At 38.2% G+C, this 18319-nt stretch overlaps 1 protein-coding gene across 12 annotated transcripts in view; it reads left to right on the forward strand.

Moving 5' to 3' along the window:
* The window catches only part of RANBP17 (RAN binding protein 17), a 359547-nt gene that overhangs the window by 96276 nt on the left and 244952 nt on the right, over window positions 1-18319 (forward strand). For all 12 annotated transcript variants that reach the window (XM_042233660.1, XM_060400223.1, XM_042233661.1 and 9 more), the window contains one exon: window positions 11289-11424. In XM_042233660.1, the coding sequence (XP_042089594.1) occupies window positions 11289-11424 (136 nt within the window). The remainder of the gene's footprint in view (window positions 1-11288; window positions 11425-18319) is intronic.

Genomic DNA, 18319 nt, shown 5'->3' on the forward strand with positions numbered 1-18319 from the left:
TCAGCTTCTTCAGTGTTACTAGTTGGAGCATAGACTTGGATTACTGTGATATTGAATGGTTTGCCTTGGAAATGAACAGAGGGTACCCCAAGACAGGCGGGTCATGGTGGAGAGGTCTGACAGAATATGGTCCACTGGAGAAGGGAATGGCAAACCACTTCAGTATTCTTGCCTTGGGAACCCCATGAACAGTATGAAAAGGCAAAATGGTAGGATACGAAAGATGAACTCCCCAGGTCAGTAGGTGCCCAATATTCTACTGGAGATCAGTGGAGAAATAACTCCAGAAAGAATGAAGGGATGGAGCCAAAGCAAAAACAATACCCAGTTGTGGATGTGACTGGTGATAAAAGCAAGGTCAGATGCTGTAAAGAGCAATATTGCATAGGAACCTGGAATGTCAGGTCCATGAATCAAGGCAAATTGGAAGGGGTCGAACAAGAGATGGCAAGAGTGAACGTCGACATGCTAGCAATCAGCGAACTAAAATGGACTGGAATGGGTAAATTTAACTCAGATGACCATTATATCTACTACTGTGGGCAGGAATCCCTTAGAAGAAATGGAGTAGCCATCATGGTCAACAAGAGAGTCTGAAATGTAGTACTTGGATGTAATCTCAAAAACGACGGAATGATCTCTGTTTGTTTCCAAGGCAAACCTTTCAATATCACAGTAATCCAAGTCTATGCCCCAACCAGTAATGCTGAAGAAGCTGAAGTTGAACGGTTTTATGAAGACCTACAAGATCTTTTAGAACTAACACTCAAAAAAGATGTCCTTTTCATTATAGGGGACTGGAATGCAAAAGTAGGAAGTCAAGAAACACTTGGAGTGACAGGCAAATTTGGCCTTGGAATATGGAATGAAGCAGGGCAGAGACTAATAGAGTTTTGCCAAGAAAATGCACTGGTCATAGCAAACACCTCTTCCAACAATACAAGAGAAGAGTCTACACATGGACATCACCAGATGGTCAACACCGAAATCAGATTGGTTATATTCTTTGCAGCCAAAGATAGAGAAGCTCTATACAGTCAACAAAAACAAGACCAGGAGCTGACTGTGGCTCAGATCATGAGCTCCTTATTGCCAAATTCAGACTTAAATTGAAGAAAGTAGGTAAAACGCCTAGACCATTCAGGTATGACCTAAATCAAATCCCTTATGATTATACAGTGGAAGTGAGAAATAGATTTAAGGGCCTAGATCTGATAGATAGAGTGCCTGATGAACTATGGACTGAGGTTTGTGACATTGTATAGAAGACAGGGATCAAGACCATCCCCATGGACAAGAAATGCAAAAAAGCAAAATGGCTATCTGGGGAGGCCTTACAAATAGCTGTGAAAAAAAGAGAAGTGAAAAGCAAAGGAGAAAAGGAAAGATATCAGCATCTGAATGCAGAGTTCCAAAGAATAGCAAGAAATCAGAAAGCCTTCCTCTGAGATCAGTGCAAAGAAATAGAGGAAAAGAACAGAACGGGAAAGACTAGAGATCTGTTCAAGAAAATTAGAGATACCAAGGGAATATTTCATGCAAAGATGGGCTCGATAAAGGACAGAAATGGTGTGGACCTAACAGAAGCGGAAGATTTTAAGAAGAGATGGCAAGAATACACAGAAGAACTGTACAAAAGATCTTCATGACCCAGATAATCACGATGATGTGATCACTCACCTAGAGCCAGACATCCTGGAATGTGAAGAAGTCAAGTGGGCCTTAGAAAGCACTACGAACAAAGCTAGTGGAGGTGATGGCATTCCAGTTGAGCTATTTCAAATCCTGAAAAATTATGAAGTTGAAGTGCTGCACTCAATATGCCAGGCACATTTAGAAAACTCAGCAGCAGCCACAGGACTGGAAAAGGTCAGTTTTCATTCCAATCCCAAACCAAGTTAAATCATAATCAAAATTAAAAGTTACATTATGTCCATAGTTACATCAGTCCATCTTAGGATAGTTAGATGTCATCAGATAAAGAAGAGACGTCACATAGAATTGTTGTTGGTCAAGGCATTCGCAAAGTTGAAGAAAGTTCTTTCCTTGAAGTGGAGAAACCCACCATGTTATGCCTTCAATTGATGGGGAAGTTGAAAAGCTGAGAGCTAAGTCACATAGTTAGTTCTAAGGCTTCAAGATCTGTGATGATATCTCTGCACAAAAACCGTCTGTCATTGAGATAATCCCTTTTTTTTGGTTATTATTATTATTTTTTTACTTTGCAATATTGTATTGGTTTTGCCACATATCAACATTAATCCGCCACGGGTGTACACGTGTTCCCAATCCCGAACACCCCTCCCACCTCCCCCACCCCACACCATCCCTCAGGTCATCCCAGTGCACCAGCCCCAAGCATCCTGCAAATACATTTGAATCAGTTCTAATGAGGTAGATGAAACTGGAGATAATCCCATTTTTGGAGGGGCAGTTTGAGCCCTCATAAATGTATGGGTTAAACTTTAAACCAGCTGTCTTTATTTCCTGAATTAGCTTACACAGATGTGTCTTAATAATGTCATTCGCCTCGCCTTTTCTACCTTTTCTGAAGATTAGGGTCCCCAGGAACAGTGTAAGTGATATTCTGTTCCTAGATCTTTCGACACCCCTTGAGTTACAGCAGCTTTAAAGAAGGAGCCATTGTCACTCTGAACTTTAGAGTTTAAGATCCCACTTACGTGTTGAGAAGTCTGTACAGTAAGATTTTGCCCATTAGTAAACTTATGAGGTTTAGGCCATTAGCGAAACAATAGTAGCAGTTACCCTTAAGGCATGTGGCCTTAGCCTTTTTTTCAGTAAGGAACTAAACTCTGATCCTGTGGGCAAGCTCAAAGTTGGAGCCTGCAGAAGAGCAGCTTGGAGAGCCTTCAAAAGCCTTTTGAGTCTGTGGGGACCAAACCAGCTTGTTAGTTTGGGCCTGCTGATTCTCAGTTATAAGTTTATATAAAGACTGGGCAAGTTCCCCATAACCCGGAATCCAAATACGGCAACAGCCTGTTATGCCCAAGAGTCTTCTCAATTGTTTTAAAGCCATAGACAGAGGATGATTTAATATAGGTTTAACTCTAGAAAGCAACCTTCAAATCAATGACTGAAAAATATTTGGCTCATTCAGGAATTTCAGACAGTAAAGTATAAGGATAAGGCACTTATTCTTCATATATCTTGAACAAGTCTCCATTTATCATTTGACTTTATACCCAAAATAGGAGTGTTCATGGATTATATAGGATTATTATAGGGAATTAATAGCCCTTGTTCCTTTAAATTTTCCATGATGGGTTTTAACCCTTCCTTAACCTTGGGCTTTAGTGGGTACTGCTTTTGATGTGGAAATAGGTGAAGGTCTTTGAGCTTGATAATGACAGGAACAGCATTTTGTGTTCTACCCACAGTTTTTACATCAGAGGGAAAGAGTGTGGGCAGGAGGAAAAGAGGGTGACAGATGATAAAATTGTTGGATGGCATCACTGACTCAATGGACATAATTTTGAGCAAACCCCAAGAGACAGTGAAGGATGCGGAAGCCTGGTGTGCTGTAGTCCATGGGGTTGCAAGGAGCATGACTGAACAACAACAGGTTGTAGTCGCTCCTGGTTCTGTGCATAGTGGCTAAAGATCTGAGTTGCCCGGTGTGCATTTTCACAGCGGAGGTTGAAGAGATGGTGTGTCTTCTTGTTTCAGCGCTCATACCATAAACATGTCCTTTTTGCCTTCGGATTTAGTGCCGTATTTTTCACGCCTTGTCCTTTCTGTCAGTGGTCTCGCTGTTTAAGACGTCCCTCCAGCATAGTGCTGAGGTGCTCTCGGTGTCCGTAAGCACAAGAAGGCTGTAATGTGCCTTACAGAGAAAGTACATTTGCTAGACAAACTTTCTTCAGGAGCAAATTTTAGTGCTGTTAGCTGTGAGCTCAAAGTTAATGAATCAAAAACATATATTAAATAAGGTGTCTTTAAACAAAAACACATAAAACAGCTTATGTGTAGAGTAGCTGATGAAAATATTGTGACCAGAGTTCCTCAGCAACCTATTCCTTTATTACCTCTAGGAGCAGTGGTTTAATATTTGCTAATTCAGTTTTTAACAGCAATTTTATAGCACATAACTGCCATAAATAATGAGAATCAATTATAAAAGGTGGTGCATTCCACACCTGGTTGCTCACTTTTACAGTTTTCCCCAGGGACCACATGGAACAGCTATGTTTCAAAACAGTCCGTCTTGGTGGTGGCAGGGCGATGGGGACTAAGGGCAAGCAGTTTCTCTCATTACTTACTTCTGTGGCCCACTCTTTAGTGGCTGAAATCTGCTCCTGGAGTGTTTAACTTTTCTATGCTTCTTAGGTTTGTTCCTTGGCCCCTTTGAGGAGATGCTGGGCCTGCCAGAGCTTCTGTTGGTTCTATTGGTTGGAGGTGGGGGCTGGCTAGAGCTATGGTAGGCCTTTCCTCTCCCCTGAGTGAGGATTTATAACTTCAGGAACTGTATGAATCTTTCCTGGGGCTACAGGGCAAGTGGTTGAGCCCAGGGATGAGATGAGGTGGTGGGGGGATGGTGGGTATTTAAGCCAAGCAGATTCAAGGTGGGGTATGTACCAGGACTAACATATTTTGTCTATTAAAAAAACATAAATATGTGTTCTAACATACTGAGATTTTAAATTAAGAACTATGTTTTATATAAAAATTTAAAATACCAATTTCATATGAAGAAATTCCAAGTTAACTAGAACTGTAATACTATTTGCCTTCTGTGTATTATTGTTAGGTGATAACCATTGTAACTCCTGAGAAAACACTACAAAATTAGAAGTTCAGAAGTTCTTGTCAAAGTTTATGTTATTTTATCAGGAAAAGGTTGATATTCATAAAAACTTTTAATATGATAATGACATTTAAGACATGTTTAAAATTTCAAAATATGCTAATTTGACTTAGCAAATAAGAATATTTGTGCTCATGCCACACAATTCTAAGTAAATAAAGATAATTTAATAGTTATTTCAGTTTCACCCATCGTGAACAGAATGTAAACATTTTGAGAGATTTCCTAAGGATTCGTCTTACCCTGTGCCCTCTCCATGCTGTTCTCACCTATTCGCCTCCCACTCATTCCTCATTTTTCACTGAAGACTTTTGCAACTAGCTGTGTTTTGCTCTTTGTCCCAAACTTGGCTGTGGTATAGATAAGTTCCCATTTGGTCGTGTTGCTTCCTCTTCTCTACTCAGAAACTTCCAGTGGCTTTTTCTGTCCCACATGAGAGAAATGCCAAAATCTTGGCCATGGCCCAGAGCGTGCAGTGCTAGTTCTCTGACCTTACTTCCTGCACTTTGTCATTCAGCTCAACTATGTACACTGGCTTCCTTGGTATTCTTTGAGTGTTGCTAGCATGCTTTCGCTTTAGGGGCTCTGTGCTTCCCTTCTGCTCGGAATGCTTTCTCCCAGGTTTTATACAGTACTCTTGTCACTTCGGTCAGGTCTGTATCCAGATGTCTCTACTTCTTTGACCTCCCTTTCCAAAGTAACATCCTTATCCTACTCTGGTTTTTCTTCTTAGTACTCACTATCTCTTAATGTTTAGTTGTTTATTTCAGTAGAATAGGGGAGAAATAAGCTTTATCTGCTTTGTTTGCCCCTGTATTTTTATCTCCTCTGTGTGGCAGAACCTGAATTCAGAGTTTTCTCTTAATCTCTTGAGTAGTATAAAAAATATTACACTCTTCTGTAGATAGGTACCGCTGTGTGTGTGTGTGTGTGTGTGTGTGTGTGTGTGTGTGTGTGTGTGTGTGCGCTCAGTTGCTCAGTCATGTCTGACTCTTTGTGACCCCATGGAGTGTATTAGCTTCCTAAGATACACTGTTTTTTTTAAACCTTAACTGAGCCCCCCGCGTGGCTCAGTGATTCTGTGTTGCTGTAGTAATTCGTATCTCTGATCACCAAACACTTACCGAACTGGTTCTCTTGCAAGTTTTATCCCACATGTGCCTCTAATTCAGTGACCAAAATTAAACCCATCTCTTCCATCTGCTCCCAACCCTGACTTTCCCCATGGTCTCATCACTGTCCACTCAATTGCCCAGGCTTAAATCCTGGGAGTTCTCCTTAACTTTTTCTTCTTTCTCTCACCAGTGTCCATATGGTCATCAAATTCTAGCAACTTCTACCTTCTAGTTATCCTAGCTAGTTTCAATTGCTTCTGTCGCCCTGCTGTTTTAACTCCTGTCATCATTTACCTAGAGACATGCTGTAGTTTGAAATGGACACTGTTTCCTTTCTGGCTTTCAAAAACAAAGATCTGATTGTATCCATGCTTTGCTTAAACTCTGCAATGACTTTCATTGCTATTGGGATTAAAATTAATGTGGCTTGTCAGGCTCTTCATAATCAGGGTCCTACCTGTCTCATTAGCCTTATCTCCTGCCACTAACTGCTTTATAGCCATATCGGACTTTTTTTCAGCTCTTCAATGAGTCACACTTTTTTGTTTTTCGCTGTCTAGATAACTACACACACTTGCCATTTTCTCTCAACGCTCTTTGCTCTGTTCCATCCAAGAATGTCAGGAGTTCTTGCTAATTTCTTCATAGTGTTTATTATAGCACTTGTCATTCTTTATTCTAATTATTTGTTTTATTGTCTTTCCCAGCATAGATTATAGATTTCTGGAGGACTAGGAATATATATGTTTTGCTCAGTGTTATTTTCTGAACTCCTAACATATACCTGCCATTATAGTAGGCCTTCAAGTATTTATTGACTGAACAACTACTTATGTAATTGGATATAAGGAGAATGTAAAAGAGATAAAAGAGTTTATTATCCAAAAATTCATTTCTTTATACTTGGAATGGTGTGCATATATTTGAATCAAAGTTATTTAATGTATTTTGTATTTGTATTCCCTTCATGCTCCAAAGATAATTTAAGATAAAGGTAAAAATAAATGTAGGCCACTAAATTTAAACTGCAAGTGAATATTCAATAACCTAACCTAACCTATATACAATACAAACTTTGGTGTTAAGCATTTGTTAGGGGTGGCCGCAAATCTTTGGAGAGTACTATGGCAGAGACTGCTGGTTGTCTTGTATCTCTTCTTTCCTTCTTCTGCAGTAATAGAATACCTGAAATGTTTTGCTGGGCATTGGCCACCTGAATAAAGACTAGATTTCCTATAATCTCTTACATCTGGGTATGGTTAAGTGATTATATTCTGGGCAGTTGAATGTAAGTAAATGTGGTGTGTGTAACATATATGCACATGGGTTTATCTGAAGAATCCGTCCTAAACCATGAAGTTACTGGGTGAGTGAAGGCAAGCATAACAACAAGACGGAGGGAACCTGCATCTAGATACACCGTGGCGCACCAGGTGGTCCTAGAGCATTGCCTTGGACTTTTGCTTGAGAGAGAAATAAACATCTATATTGTTTAAGCAGTTGTTATTTTGGATTTCAGTTACTTGCAGCTGAACTTCCTGCATTAATGAACTATCAAAGCTTATTTGACAAAAGGATCATGTGCCCCCCTGAGAACTTTTTCCTACTCTCCTGCTTGGGATAACATTGCCTCTTAAGCAAATACAAATCACCAGCTTAATATGAGTTGTAAAGGCACCCCAGCAAACTTGTCTTTTGGTTTCATGTCTTCCTCAGATTTTTGGAATGTATGCTATTTAAAGGAAATAAAAGTAAACAAGCAATTGCATAGAATCAGCAAAGAACTAGAGTAGGAAAAGGGAGGTCCTACTCATAAAGAATTTAAAAGCAGGATATGTGTTACTTAAAATCACCTGAATCCAGAGACGAGGCTTGGTGTCTGTATTTATTTAACTAAAACTACTTCAGCAGTCTATGCGTTGACCAATACGTAGACTTCAAAACCCAGCTTTGTTCCTCCTTTCAGAATCAAAGAATAAATACTCTTTAGAAAAACAAACCTGGTTGATAATATGATTCTTAAATTTGATCTTTATTAAGCTTTCCTTCATAAATTTTAATAGCATTAACGATAGTGAGTGAAGTTACTTTTAAATAAGTAGCTTAATTTAGCTATTTAACTATAAAAATGGTTGCCAAAATGTTATTTCATAACACTTTGGCAGCAAATACCAAGATTTATAAAGAAGTTCATTTGATGTAAACAAGATATTTTCTTCCGTGAACTCTTCGCTGATAGGAAAAAGCACAGTAGTTGTATTTCAGTGAAATATAAGTTTATATTCAAAATGAGATTATTAAAACTTGACATAGCCTTAATTATATACTGTGTTTTAGAAAATTAATAATATGAAAAAAATAATTGGGCAAGACGTTTAGTGAGACAGATCAGTGGAATAAAATAAAATATCCAGAAAGTAATACAAATTCACAAATGGACCTAATGTATATGATAAGGGGTAATTCAAAATGGTGGGCAAAAATAGACTATATGAGAAACAAATGGATGTTGAAGCAGCTGGGTAGTCATCTGCAAAAAATGTTGAGCCGTATCTCACAAGAGGTGTTCAAGGTTAAGTTCCACTGTATCATCAGTTCAGTTCAGTTCAGTTCAGTCACTCAGTCGTGTCTGACTCTTTGCGACCCCATGAATCGCAGCATGCCAGGCCTCCCTGTCCATCACCGACTCCCAGAGTTCACTCAGATTCACGTCCATCAAGTCAGTGATGCCATCCAGCCATCTCATCCTCGGTCGTCCCCTTCTCCTCCTGCCCCCAATCCCTCCCAGCATCAGAGTCTTTTCCAATGAGTCAACTCTTCACATGAGGGGGCCAAAGTACTGGAGTTTCAGCTTTAGCATCATTCCTTCCAAAGAAATCCCAGGGCTGATCTCCTTCAGAATGGACTGGTTGGATCTTCTTGCAGTCCAAGGGACTCTCAAGAGTCTTCTCCAACACCACAGTTCAAAAGCATCAATTCTTTGGCACTCAGCCTTCTTCACAGTCTAACTCTCACATCCATACATGACTACTGGAAAAACCATAGCCTTGACTAGATGGACCTTAGTTGGCAAAGTAAGGTCTCTGCTTTTGAATATACTATCTAGGTTGGTCATAACTTTTCTTCCAAGGAGTAAGTGTCTTTTAATTTCATGGCTGCAGTCACCATCTGCAGTGATTTTGGAGCCCCCAAAAATAAAGTCTGACACTGTTTCCACTGTTTCCCATCTATTTCCCATGAAGTGATGGGACCAGATGCCATGATCTTCGTTTTTGAATGTTAAGCTTTAAGCCAACTTTTCACTCTCCTTTTTCACTTTCATCAAGAGGCTTTTTAGTTCCTCTTCACTTTCTGCCATAAGGGTGGTGTCATCTGCATATCTGAGGTTATTGGTGTATCATAGCAGTATATATAAAAAGATGAAATATGAAAAGACCTCAGATTTGGGTAAGACGTTGTTCTTATGCAAAATCTGTAAGAGTTGTCTGAACAGTAGGTTTTTCATTTATTAGTTGAAAGGAAACAAGGTGGTTGATGGCTAGAGTTTTAGAAGTTTTCTGCATGTAATCTTTTAGTAATTAAAAATTATAATGAATTATTAACAAAAGACACGTTAGTGAAACCTTAAGGAATATAAGGGATTGAAGGAGGACCACAGATGATGGACACAAGGAGGTCTCCTGGTATGCAGAACATTAGTTGTTATGAGATTAAAAAATAATAAATATTAGAGATACCATTTTTTCAGATTCCAGTAAGTTCTAAAGTTTAGTATCACTCTGAATTATCTATGTGTAAAGACACTCTCTTTTACTGGTGATGGGAGTATAAGTTATTTCAGTTTCATTGGAAGGCAACTTCAGTGGAATAGCTATCAGAATTATAAATCATACTCTTTAAGCCAATAAGTTGACTTTTACTATAAGGTTTATATTATAACTGTAAATGTGTGGAATGATGTGTTAAAGATTGTGAATTGCAGCATTTTTGTAACAGCAAAATATCATAAGCAACCTTAGTGTCCATCAGTAGGGGAATGTTGAAAATAATATGGTTAGTTGCAGCACACTCCAGTATTCTTGCCTGGAAAATCCCATGGACAGAGGAGCCTGGCAGGCTACAACCTATGGGGTCACTAAAGAGTCAGACACGACTTAGTGACTGAGCACACGTGGGCATATAATGGAATGTTAAACAGCTGCAACAAGAGAACAAGGAAGGTCTTTATATCTGACATGAGAAGTCTGTAAGGTCAATGAAGAAAGCTAGGTGTAGCAGTGTAACGTATAGTATGCTTCATGTGTGTGAAGAGTTGGAAGGAGAATAGTTAGTCATGTTTGCCTGTTCATACATTTAAAGTCTCTGAAATGACACAAACTGTTGACAGTGTGTATGTGTATGTTCCTGTGTGCACACATGGATGGAAGTGGATGGGTTAGGGCTGGATCCACTTGCCTTTGTACAGTGAGAAAAAAAGTAGGTACTATTTCCTCCTGAACTTCTATTTCTGTCTCTTAAAAATTTTATTATGGTATGCTGATTTTGTTAGCACCAGCCATTTGGCAGCCGTTCTTTGGAAAATTTTAATGAAAATAGATAATAGAAGGGTTGTTTTTTTTTTTTTTTTTGAGGGGGAAGGGTGGGGGAAAATCCTAGGCTAAGCTTTTTATTCTAGTAAGTTTTTCTTTAGGAAATTTAACTTAGCCTTTAGTTCATTTATGACTTTTGATATAATTGCATACTTATATTAAAAACGTTTGATTTTGTTAAGATCATCTTGTAATTTATTTCAGATAAAATTTTTATTACTCATTAAGAAAGTGATATAGCTTGATGGGTGTACCTCTTTATTTTATTTTATTTTTTTGGTACTTTGAACCATGTAACTCAAAATATATGGTTTGATGAAAATGTTGTAGTGAAAAAATACAAAATTACACATTCAATATCACTCTCTTTTACTAAAATGTTTTATAAATATATATGTTTTTATACATATTTAAGTTGACATCTATGTTTATATGATATATAATGCTAGGTATTTACCATATAGATGTTATATATTTATATGTATATCACATATATTTATATATAAAATTTAGTAAATTAATGATTGTTATGTCCACGTAGGTTTCTAGGCATGTATATGTATGTGTTAGGAAAAAAGGATAGAAGGAATTTGACCAGATTGTGGTATCTCTTAGTGTAGGATTTCAGATGATTTTTGAAATATTTTCCTTATAAGCATTTGTATTTTTTTAATTTTTATATTATATAAAATTGATAAATGTTTTAATATTATTTCTCTAAGAATTTTTACTGAAGCCTTTTTTTTCCTTCATGAAAAGAGTTTTTCAGCTTATATCTTTAATGGATACCGGATTGCCTCAGTGTTCTAATGAGAAAATAGAACTTGCAATTCTGTGGTTCTTGGATCAGTTTCGTAAAACATATGTTGGTGATCAACTTCAAAGAACCTCAAAGGTAGGTTTTTACTAGAGATTAAAACTAGTATTATTGAAGAAAAGATATTCACATGTAACACCTTTAAGCTCAATGATATATTTGAGCAATTTTGACATAAAAAATTAATTGATCAATTGAAGACGATTAATTGTTATTAAAGGCAATGTGAGATTGCTTGTCTTATGCTTAGATTTGCCGTTGTCTTTGAAGATTGATTGGCAGTTAGTAAATATTTTTTATGTAGTTAGTCATCAAATAGTTAAGGTTAAAACACCATACTGAATTTTGCCTTATTGTATTGTATTTCAAGGTTTAAAACATAAGATTTACTCTTTTAGTAGTTCTGAGAGGTATTTGTTTTGATATTTATTTACGTGATTTCTAGCATATTTTCCACTCATTCCTCAGCATTTGTACATGATAAATGATGAGGACAAGAAGAGTAAGAAGCCTTTGAGAGGCCACAGCTAACCTACCTTAGTGGAGGGGGCACTTGTACTCTGCTAGTTGAAAGTTTTAGCTTGATGTTTGGGTAAATTGATCTTAAGGCAGTAAGGTGTTATTGAAGGCGTTTATGTGAAGCTAACCAGATATTTAGTAGTACTGTGACTCTTGAGTAAGATTCATGGGGTTTTCTTTCTCTTCCCCAAATCCTTCTCTGTAGTAAGTCCTAAGAGTATGCTTACCTCCTTTGTATTTGTAGTTTATATTAGTAATGTAGAGAGATTAAGTTCTAGAAGCAGCTTTTTATATTGGACTGAGCTTTTTTGTCCTTGGAAAATTTAGCTAAACCTTCAGTTCATTTATGGTTTTCTCTTAATAGTAGTTGTATAGTAGTTTGAAAATTATTTGATTTTGTTAAGATCATCCTTTTAGTTCAGGTAAAGTTTTCTTTGTTTTTCAAAAAAGTGATGTAGCTTGATACTTTCTTTGTCAAATATACTGTGATATTTTATTGCTGTTTCAGGATTTTTTTTCATTCAGGATTAATGTTAATAAAACTATCTTAGAATTAAGCTAATACTGAATGAGACCGCTAGGGAGAAAAATGAGTAGCTAGATATAACTGTTTTAGGTTATATCTAAAACAAAGGTTATATCTAATAAGACAAAAGAGAATCAGACAAAAATTACATGATATTAAGTTTATACACATGGAATTATGATAAATTATTCGGTTTTAAATGTACCCAGAGAGTTTGTATTTTGCTTTTGCAGGAGTGAATACACTGGAAATATTACTTATCTAATATCCATTTAGTCTGGGTTTTAAATCAAAACAGTGTAATATAGAGTGGAAAAGCCTTCAAATTATTGTGGGGCTTCCCTGGTAGCTCAGATGGTAAAGCATCTGCCTGCAGTGCAGGAGACCTGGGTTCGATCCCTGGGTCGGGAAAGATCCCCTGGAGAAGGAAATGACAACCCACTCCAGTACTCTTGTCTGGAAAATTCCATGGCTACAGTCCATGGGATGGCAAAGAGTCAGACACGACTGAGCAACTTCACTGGTTCACTGGATTCTGCAAGGCATACACAGATTTCATGTGACTAGCTCTATGGGGTAAAGGCATGCAGGGATTCTCAGGACCTCCAGACCAAGGTCCTGTGACCTTGGTCTTTACTCCTGTGACCAAGGTCAGTGTCGAAACAAACAATCGGAAAGCTTCCTGGGTTCCCGTGCCTCCCTGGGTTGCTGACTTTGTGGCCATCGCTGTATAGCCGGGAAGCCCAGGGCAGAGAAGAGAGATGCTCTGTAGTCTCGGATGAGTCTGTGACCCAGCCAGTGTTCAGGTAGGCATGGTCTTGATTGCTCTGCAGTGCTTGCTGCTGCTGTGGCAGGATTGACCTTAGCAAGACATGAAAAGTGGGAGATGGCTGTGTTGATACACAGTTGATTGATTTTCCCAAAGAAATGGGAGATCTAGATTTTTATGTAGAACCATTTTATATCGTAACAGCTTTACTGGTTTATAACTGGAATAAACTACACTTATTTAAACTGTGGGGCGTCCTAGGTAATTCAGTAGGAAAGAATCTGCCTGCCAAGCAGGGACACTGGTTCAGTCCCTGAGTCCAGTAGATCCCTTGGAGAAGGAAATGGCAGCCCACCTCAGTACTCTTTCCCGGAGAATCTCATGAACAGAGGAGCCTGCTGGGCTGCAGCCCATGGGGTCGCGTAAGAGTCAGGCACAACTCAGCGACTAAACAACTGTCTTCTAAAATGCTCTCTACCTGCTTTTCTATTTTGAGGAAAAATGACTTTGAACTTGTAAGTTTCTACTTTACTCTTACTTCCTATGTTTGTCCTGTCTCCTAATCTTATTGATTTTATTTTCTGGATATCTCTCAGTTCTACTCCTTTCTCAAGCCCCTTATTTTTTATCCTTGTTATTACTGCTTGTCATTTTTCACTAGATTTCAGAAGCCTTTTGGTTTTCCTCTTGAGTTTCCTTTTTGCCTCCTTCCAATCCATTTTCTATACTACCACCAGAGTAATCTTTTCTTTGGTAGAAAGACAGAATAGTGTAGTGAATCTTCCAGTTTTGTCAAATATGAATGCTTTGTCACATTTGCTTCAGATCCATATATTTCAAAATTAAACATTAAAACATATTGGTCTGATTCTGTTCTTCTCACTTCTTGCTCAGAAATAACCACTACCCTAAACTTAGTGTTACTTTCATGCATGATTTCGTTCTTACCCATATTTCTATATATTTGTTAATAAAACATACTATTAACTTCATAGAAGATTATTAGGTAATAACTTGCCTTTTTTGTTCAACATTGTTTTTGAAATTTACCTATGATGATACATACAGTTTTAATTATTTTAATTAATAAATATAGTACTGTGATATATTACTGTAATAATTAAATATAGCACTGTAATATATTACTATGCCATTATATATTCATTTTTTCTGTTATTATATGTTAGGTGTTTCCAGTTTTAATGTTTACCAAAAAATTGCAGTATGTACTGTTAATACCTGTTTCCTCACACATATATGTAAGTTTCTCGAAGGTAAAGATACTAGGGGTGGAGCTGCTAGGTTGTGGAATGCCCATTATCTTCAGCTTCACAAGGTGATGTCAGGCTGCCCTCCTGGGTGTCATAGCAGTTTGTTCCCCCCGCCCCCTCCCCAGCAGAGGAGGTGTGTGTTGCTCTATATTGTCATAGTACTTGCTCTTGTCAGTCTTTAAATTTTGCCAGTCATTACAAAATACATTTCTTCATGTGCCATTTCTCTGCTTAGAATGAACGATTTTCCATTATTTACAAAATAAATTTCTTCTATGGTCTAACTTCAGTTACCTTTGCTGCTTTTTCTTTTGATACTGCATTCTCCTCTATGCATGATGCGTATGTGCTGCTGAATATTTTCCACTTGTGTATTTTAATTATCCAATGAATATTAATAACTGAGTGCAGAGTCCCAGAGAATAATAAGGAGAGAGAAGGCCTTTTTAAATGAGCAATGCAAAGAAGTAGAGGAAAATAAAAAAATGGGAAAGACAAAAGATCTCTTCAAGAAAACTGGAGATATCAAGGGAACATTTCATGCAAGGATGGACACAATAAGGGACAGAAATGGTAAAGACCTAATGGAAACAGGAAAAATTAAGAAGCTATAGCAAGAATACACAGAACTATAGAAACGAGGTCTTAATGACTGGTGTGGTCACTCAACTAGATCAGACATTCTAGAGTGTGAAGTCAAGGGGACCTTAGGAGGCATTACTGCAAACAAAGCTAGTTGAGATGATGGAATTCCATTTGAGCTATTTATTTAAAGTCCTAAAAGCTGATGCTGTTAAAGAGCCATACTCAATATGTCAGCAAATTTGGAAAACTCAGCAGTGGCCACAGGGCTGGAAAATGTCAGTTTTCATTCCTATCCCAAAGAAGAACAGTGCCAAAGAATGTTCAAACTACCGTACATTGTGCTCATTTTGCATACTAGTAAGATTATGCTCAAAATCTTTCAAGCTAGGTTTCAGCAGTACATGAACCGAGAACTTCCACATGTACAAACTGGGTTTAGAATAGGCAGAGGAACCAAAGATCAAACTGCCAAAATCCATCGGATCATAGAAGAAGTGAAGTCAAGTCAAGTCGCTCAGTCGTGTGCGACTCTTTGTGACCCCATGGACTGTAGCCTACCAGGCTCCTCCCTCCATGGGATTCTCCAGGCAAGAGTACTGGAGTGGGTTGCAAGGCAGTTCAAAAAACACCCACTTCTGCTTCATTGTCTACGTTAAAGCCTTTGACTGTGTGGATCACAACAAACTGTGGAAAGTTCTTAAAAGAGATGGGAATACCAGACCTCTGTACCTGCCTCCTGAGAAATCGGTGTGCGATCAAGAACCATCAGTTAAAACCAGATGTGGAACAGCGGACTGTTTCCAAATTGGGAAAGAAGTATGACAAGGCTGTATACTCTCACCCTGCTTGTTTAACTTATATGCACAGTACATTATGCGAAATGCTGGGCTGGATGAAGCACAAGCTGGAGTCAGGATTGCCAGCAGAAATATCAGCATCCTCAGATGTGCAGATAGTGAAGAGTAACTAGAGAGCCTCTTGATAAGGGTGAATGAGAGAATGAAAAAACTGGCTTAAAACTCAACATTCAGAAAACTATGATCATGGCATCTGGTCCCATCACTTCACGGCAAATAGAGGGGAGAAGACGTGGAAGCAGTCTTTTATTTTCTTGGGCTCCAGAATCACTATGGACAGTGATTGTATCCACGAAAGTAAGAGACGCTCCTTGGAAGAAAACCATGACAAACCTAGACAGTGTTTTAAAAAGAGAAGACATCACTTTGCTGACAACGGTCCATATAGTCAAAGCTGTTGTTTTTCCAGTAATCTTGTATGGATTGAGAGTTGGACCATAAAGAAGGCTAAGTGCCGAAGAATTGATGCTCTCAAACTGTGGTGCTGGACAAGACTCTTGAGAGCCCTGTAGACAGCAAGGAGATGAAAGCAGTCAATCCTAAAGGAAATGAACCCTGAATATTCATTGGAGGGACTGATGGTGAGGCTGAAGCTCCAATATTTTGGCCACGTGATGCAAAGAGCCGACTCACTGGAAAAGACCCTGATGCTGGGAAAGATTGAGGGCAGGAAGAGAAGGGGATGACAGAGGATGAGACGGTTGTATGGCATCACTGATTCAATAGATACGAGTTTGAGCAAACTCCATGAGATAATGAAGGGCAGGGAAGCCTGGCATGCTGAGGTTCATGAGGTTGCAGAGAGTCAAACATGACTTAGTGACTGAACAACAGTTTATTCAAGCCATCCCTACCCATAAACATCAATTTTACTTTTGTTGGTTACAAAATTGCACCAAAAGTTGAATTCAGAATGTTAGTTAAAATGTGGTCATTTAATCTTGAAATGTATTTTCCTTTAAAAATAGATCTACAAAGAATTATTATTTAACCAATGACACTGATAAGCTCTATTTTTAATAGAAAGTTCCTGAATTCTGGCCTGCTAAACTAAGACACCAGAAATTGAGGAGGGAGCAAGTTCCCTTTCCCTCTTTGGATTTAAATGTTCAAATTGGCAAGTTAAACTTAAAGAGGTTTTTTCCCCTTTTTTTATTCCCAGTTTTGACATCCTATGCAGTCAGTCACCACCAGAGGGATTTTCTTCTCTAAAATGATCTGTGTCTCTTCTCCATCACCACACTACACGTAGTAACATATCCGCACACAGGAACAAACAAGCACACGCCTCACAAATTTGCTTTTTCCCCAGATATTTGGCATCTGCTAGGTGTCAAGAGGGAAGAATCTCAATTAATTGTATGGGTGAATTATCCTTGAAAGGATTTGCCGTTTCTAAAGAAGATATTTATTAGTACTAAAGAATTTCTAGTAGTATAACAGTGAAATAAGTGAAAAATCAGGCTGTGTGAGGTAGTTACTTAGACTGAGGCATTATATGGTCTGGAATACACTTTCTTGTTATTTCTACCTCCATCTCCCTTTTTTGCCTTCATCCTCCTGAATTAGCTGTTTACTAAAAAAATTCAAATTGCTTTCAGGAAGGTTCTCAGGGCACTGTTACAAAGCTAAAGGGAATGGGGGCAGCATAGTAATTTATGAATAGGTGACCATACATTTGGGTTTGCCTAGGATTGTCCCAGTTCACACTTTGTGTGTGTGTGCTAAGTTGCTTTAGTTGTGTCTGACTCTTTGCGACCCTATGGAGTGTGGCCTGCCAGGCTCCTCTGTCCGTGGAATTCTCCAGGCAAGAATACTGGAGTGAGTTGCCATGCCCTTCTCGAGGGGATCTTCCCGACCCAGGTATTGAACCCCTGTCTTATGTCTCACTACATTAGCAAGCAGATTCTTTACCACTGTCGCCATCTGAGAAACGCTCACACTTGTTGCACTGGCATAACTGATAGTTAATCGATCCACCTTTCATTCCCCAAAGGGTCCCTGTTTAGATAATTTATGTGATCACTTTGTTTATAAGTCATATGTTCATAGATAAGATATTGTAGTAATTCATAAATGGGAAATAACTTCATTAAGGCCAGGCAAGTGATCCTCTTCTTCTGATCCTCTCACTCTCCATACCTGAGTAAAAGCCTTTTTCATAATCATTGTGATGTATAAGCACGCTGTCTTCTTGTAATTCTGTGGAATAACTTGGAATTTGCACTGAGACAGTAAGTGCCTATCGATGTATTTTCAAGTTATCTGAAATAGAAGTAAGAACATTTCAACTTTCAGGTATTATCTTTCTTTTTGGATTTTGAAATTACTTTTTGTAATTGCTCTACCTGTTATCAAGCTTTTTTCCTGTTGAGTACCACATGAAGCAGCAGATGGCATTCTCTCTCTACAGTTGTTAGATCCTTCTGTGTAGAATGTTACTAAC

Source organism: Ovis aries, chromosome 16 (genome assembly GCF_016772045.2).
Source record: "Ovis aries strain OAR_USU_Benz2616 breed Rambouillet chromosome 16, ARS-UI_Ramb_v3.0, whole genome shotgun sequence".
NCBI lineage: Eukaryota > Metazoa > Chordata > Mammalia > Artiodactyla > Bovidae > Ovis > Ovis aries.